Raw genomic sequence first — 5,478 nt, 5'->3', positions numbered from 1 at the left:
GGAGAAACGTGAACATTTTATTTGTACTGTATAATCTGCAGATTCTGACCGAAATCTGCAACTATCCTTTGAAGCACTGCTCTTCTCTAAAACAGCAATAATGATAATTATTAAGCCATATGTAAATAACAAAATAGCTTTACAACTTAAAGCAAAATTGGGAAACGTAAAGTTCGAAACAAGTCTCTATATTAAGGGCCATCAGTCAAACACTATTTTTTGGTCTGGATCTAAACAGAGCACGTTGTGTGTGACGTGCTGCTTTAAGAGTTCACACTAGAGTGCGTTTGCTGTCACATTTTATTTGTAGTGTGAACAAGCAGACAAAAAAATTGGATTTGATCAAAAAATTGGAATTGAGCATTAAGACCTGCAGTGTGAACGTAGCCTTTCTTGTGTTTTTGAGAATATCGACTGAGAACATGCCATTTTCACGCTGCCAAAAAGTGATTGTGGCCTATAACTTGTCACTGAAACAATTTTTATGCTTCAGACTTGCTAGATTTCATTCAGAAGGTTTATATGTGACACATTATACTGCAAACTTCAAGCTAGCCTTCATTGGACAGTGCATAGAAACTCAAATGTCCAAAACCTTGTAGTTCAGAAAATAATCAAAAAAGGAGTAATGGCCTGATGTAAACAGGTGGGAAGAAGCTAGACTTTCTGCTGAAAAGTTCTCTTATGATCCTCTATAGCCTTGGTGGTGGGACCTTCCGTGTGCTGCGATTATTTATGCACCCATGGTTTGAGCTGCACCATAGTATGAGTAAATGGGTGACGGTGAGCTGCACATATCAGTTGATATCAGTGATTTTCTGGGCCTGGACTTAGTACATCCATACAATTCCTGTGAAATGGTCAGAATCTGTTCTGGATTGTCTTTTCCACTTAAGGCTGATCAGTGGCAACTAGTAGTGATATATATGAGTGAGAGAAAGTGAGACATTTCACAATTTTGTCAGATAAATGCTTCAAATCTACAATCCATTGTTAGGTCCAAGCTGCGTCTCCTCCAAAAAGCAGACATTGGAAACAGTAAAGGGAATGCCTACTTACACTTGCCATTAGCCAGTCCTTTCATGAAAACACGCAACACAAAATTTACGATTCAGTCATTTTTTCCCCCACTGTGCTATTTGAACATCATTTGTTCAAATAAGGATGGGTAGGGCTTAGCCAATTTCATACCAGCCACCTCTGCTGATACTTATTCTCTTCCCTAGGCTCCCTGTCTAGATGGTCATAAATAAAAAGCGCTTGTTCAGCTGGCGAAAGATGTCGTGCCCTTAACAAGTCTGAACCCTTATCCACCCACTCAACAATACTTACAGCAGTCTTACCCGTGAACTGCCTGCATTTCACCTTGCATGCTCTCCTGTCACACCAGCCCTCTACATGTCCTCTTTCACTACCTTCATCCTCATAATAGATCACCCAGTTGAAAAGGTCTCTTATGTTCTTTGATTTTGAGCATTTCAAAAACTTTTCCAGCCTTCTTGATGCATCTGTAGACACTTTAGAAACTTGATAGCATTAAATTCAATCTTGTCATTTTTTTTAATTTCAACATTTGATTAGTTGTTTTGTACTATTTTACATCCAAAAACAACTTGTCCTTCCATATGCTGCTCCCATCTTGTTCTCAGGTTAGCCACAGTCTTCTCAGTCTCAATATTTTACTAGTTGCCAGGGTTGGCCCACTGCTCACTTTAACAGTTATAGTATCGGATGGAAATTTGTTGATACAGTTGGCCTAGCATACAAGTAGCCATACTAGTAAGGATTGTAACACTGAATGTATGAGATAATAAAAATACAAATGTCTAACATCTAACATTTGGCAGTTTTAATACACAATACAAACAACTGAAAAGAGGCAGCAGAATTGTATTTACAAGATATCCGAGGTAACAGATGCAGACTTTTTAATACGAAAACACTACTGTGTCTGAAAAAAAAGAGTGTGTGTGATTTACATCTCATATGAGATTATTTTTCATAACAGAATGCAGAGTCAGGATTTTTAAAACTCATTTACTCAGGTAACTCCGTCGCCACTTAATCTGTGCTATTTTACAATAAATCAAAAACATAATGACACAATAATTATGTACATGTTGACTTGCAAGTACCCACAAGCATTCACAAAATTTACAAATTCAGCCCTTTAAGTGCATGTTTGCATTAATGTGGTGCACTGAATCTGATTGACACTGTAGATTTATTTGATTTCCAAGTTGAGATATATTAAATCCAGTTACTGTCAAAAACAAAAAGTATTCAAAATTTTTCTGTTCTCTTCTGAATTCACAGGACATTTGTGAAAAAACAAAACAAAAACTATATATCAACTGCCAGTGTGTGTAGACACTGAATCTGTTTACTTGTTTGTTTTCCCCAAATGGATCAAATCAGAAAGCTTCGAGGATCAGTGGAAACTGGAATTTGAGGGTTTTTTTTCTTTTGTTTTCAACATTTTTTCTTTTACTTTTCAGTAAAAAGAAAGAAAGAAAGAAAAACGAACAAAACAACCTGTGCAGATCGTACAATCTGCTGAAGTAAACAGAATTCCCTTGTTGACTCACACTTCGGACGTCTCTGTCAATGGCAACACAGAAGACAAACACAAGTAATAATTTAATTGAGGATAAACAGTGTGCTGCAGACGACGTCGGAACTAATCGTGAATATTTAGTAAAACTGAAAACAAAAACTGAATCCCGTCAAAAAGGGGAAAATGCATAACTTCAACTGCACAAGTACAGCTGACACATTGTGCAACATATAAACGTTGCCCCATTAAAGACACTTACATTATTGCCTATTCAAGCCACATGAACACATTTTCTGAATGTGTAAACAGCACAAGTTTTAACAGAAATGACCAAATCAAGTGGGCTTTCTCAAAATTATGACTAAACCTTAAGAGTCCTCCTCCCTCCTGCTCTCCATAGGAGTGCAACATCACAAAGGGTCACTCTGAATGAGCTCATATATCCACGTCATCTGAATCAGAGGAGCTGGATGACTTTGACTCCTCCTGGGAATCTCCCCAAACAAATCTGTAGTTGTTCTCCAACTCCTGCTGCCTTTTCTCCTCTTTATAAACCTCTTCAGTGCCTCCAGTCTGGTAGTGGGGGGGGGAGTAAAAACAGGAATGGGTTAAAAACTAAAACAACAAATCTAATCCACTTTGCTGCTAGAAGATTCATCAAATCTTGTGCTAACACTCAGCTGCCAATCAAAATTCAGCAAGGTGATGCCTACAGAGCAGGATGAAAAATATAAGAGTCCTCTACTGTCTAATTTACCATGAAGATAATAAGAATAAGACCAAAAAAATGAAATTGCACATTTGAGAGTGTAGGATCTTCTGTTACATAAAGATGACACAGAAATCTGTACCATAAAGTTCAAACATGTAACCACAGTGCTCGTGGAAGCTTATAAGAGCACCTTTCCTGAGCCCTCAGTCACAGGTCTAGAGACCAGTTGGCAACTACCGTATCTGGCAATAACTGGTCGCAAAGGAAACTGTACCTACCAACGAATTGAGTAACTAGCCAGCAGCTCTTAATAGTGATGGAAATAGTTGCTTTTGGGTAGTGTGGCAGGAAATTGCACACACTATATTGCAAAGACAGAGGGGGGACGGGAATTCACTTAACATAAACAAATCTGTATTTAGAGTGCAGCCAGTAAAAGAAGCAGAAGTGAAAGCTGGCTCCACTTCAACATACACCAGGAAAAAGAGACGATGTAGCAGTCATGAGGGTCTGCTGTGAAAGTGACATTGACCTTTTCACCTGGTGACAAGGACATTTTGTTCCTTCTTTTCTTTAATACTGCGTCCACAAATTCTGTTGAATTGTGCTTACTGACATCTCAACTGATGCCCCCAGCCTGAATAAACTTTAAATGTGTCATAACTACAATCCAATGAGCTTTTGGTTTCTGTAATTAATTTCTGTGAAAGCAGACAAACACACAAGAACAGCAGGCCACTCTGTTCTTTCTTGCAGACAGGAAAACACTCAGCAAACTGTACAGCGCTTCCGTCAGACACAGTCCAAGCCTGCAAGCAACAGCTAGAAGCATTCAAAGGAACCCAATAGAAGTACTACTTCAGTTACCAGGAGATTAATGAGTAGCTCCCTGAAGGACTTTGTATCTTCCTCAGTCAGCCACTGATCACCTGCCTCTTCTGCGTTTTTTCGTGTCAAGATCTTCACTTCGATTTTTCCTAACAACAAAGAAAAACAGACGGAAGACAAAAAAGGTTCAGCAGTTACGCCTAACACATCCAAATGGCGTAAGAAAACTGCTGAACGAGTCAACAATGACAACGGGATGATTGACATGAATGACACAAACATATGAGTGGAAAAACACAGCACACCTGGCTGAGATATGTTCTTTGATTAAGGTGAGCTTTAAGCTTGCTATTATTTTTTTCCTTACATGAAAACATATTTTTCAAAATCTTCTCTTTTTAACTCATTAGACAGGATTTTATTTTACATAGGATACGAAGAGAAATACAGTGCTGTACACTGAAGATAACAGATGGAAGAGAGAAAAGGCCGTGAGTGTTTCGGGCACTCTCCCTTCATACCTTCGGCCTTCAGTCCTGCCTTCTCTAGCTGTTCTTTAACCACGTCCTTTATGTGCTGCCACTGCGGGTCTCCTTCGCCCACCTCCTGAACTTTCACCTCCCCATCAGGGTTGATACCCGTCTTATACTTAGTTATTTTGATCTTAACATGGTCGTCAGCTGCTTGGTCTAGGGTGACGAGACAAAAGAGGGACAAACAAGACAGTTCACCTCAAAACCCACCAGTAGGGCCACGAGATGAAGGAGGCAAGAGCCTCGCATAGCATTGTGTTATGAACATAGATTAAAATACTGTGTCTGATTTCAGAAATTTTAATCTAGATTTAGATTAATGCGATCAAAAGTCACCCACGGTGACATTAATGGCTGGAGAAGAAAGACTGCAACTGACCGAAAGTGATCTGATAACATAAATTCTCTGAATTCTTCAAATTCCATGTGTGGATCTTTCCTGAGATGGAGGATGTCGTAACACACATCTACTGCACAGACTGATGAATTATGAAGATGATTACACACAGAGGGTGTGGACATGCACATGACTACAAAAGGGTCAAGCCCCCTGGTTACCTGGGTGCTTCGGAGCCAGGCTGGGGCTCCCCCGGGCTGGGTCGCTGGCTCTTTGGCCTCCGGACGTTTTCTGCTCTGGGTCCTGAACGTCTTTCTCCTCCAAATGATCGAGTATCTTATCCAGCGTCGTCTCCAGTGTCTGTGTTGCCTGAGTGCGGTCAAACTCCCCTTTCAGACCCTCTGTCTCGAGTTCCTGTTGAGCCTACAACACAGATAGAGCCAAGCAATGCCTAAAGTTAGTATTTAGTTTGGTCTTTTCCTTGTTACGTATCTGTCTAATCAAATTTTTT

The 5,478-nt window shown here is 39.8% G+C and overlaps 1 protein-coding gene across 3 annotated transcripts in view; it reads right to left on the bottom strand.

Annotated features, from left to right (window-relative positions):
* Window positions 1-2,017: 2,017 nt before the first annotated feature.
* Window positions 2,018-5,478, bottom strand: part of os9 (OS9 endoplasmic reticulum lectin) — an 11,064-nt gene continuing 7,603 nt past the window's right edge. For 2 of the 3 annotated variants that reach the window (XM_005943974.3, XM_005943973.3), the window contains exons 12-15: window positions 5,189-5,390; window positions 4,619-4,786; window positions 4,137-4,246; window positions 2,018-3,130 (exon numbers count right to left, since the gene is read on the bottom strand). In XM_005943974.3, coding sequence (XP_005944036.2) covers window positions 2,993-3,130; window positions 4,137-4,246; window positions 4,619-4,786; window positions 5,189-5,390 — 618 coding nt within the window. In that variant the 3' untranslated portion in view covers window positions 2,018-2,992. The remainder of the gene's footprint in view (window positions 3,131-4,136; window positions 4,247-4,618; window positions 4,787-5,188; window positions 5,391-5,478) is intronic. The other variant, XM_005943975.3, reaches the window with a different exon arrangement.

This window comes from Haplochromis burtoni, unplaced genomic scaffold (assembly GCF_018398535.1).
Source record: "Haplochromis burtoni strain Fernald_Lab_line unplaced genomic scaffold, NCSU_Asbu1 Contig_177, whole genome shotgun sequence".
NCBI classification, from domain to species: domain Eukaryota; kingdom Metazoa; phylum Chordata; class Actinopteri; order Cichliformes; family Cichlidae; genus Haplochromis; species Haplochromis burtoni.
This window is presented reverse-complemented; position numbering and strand designations above follow the sequence as displayed.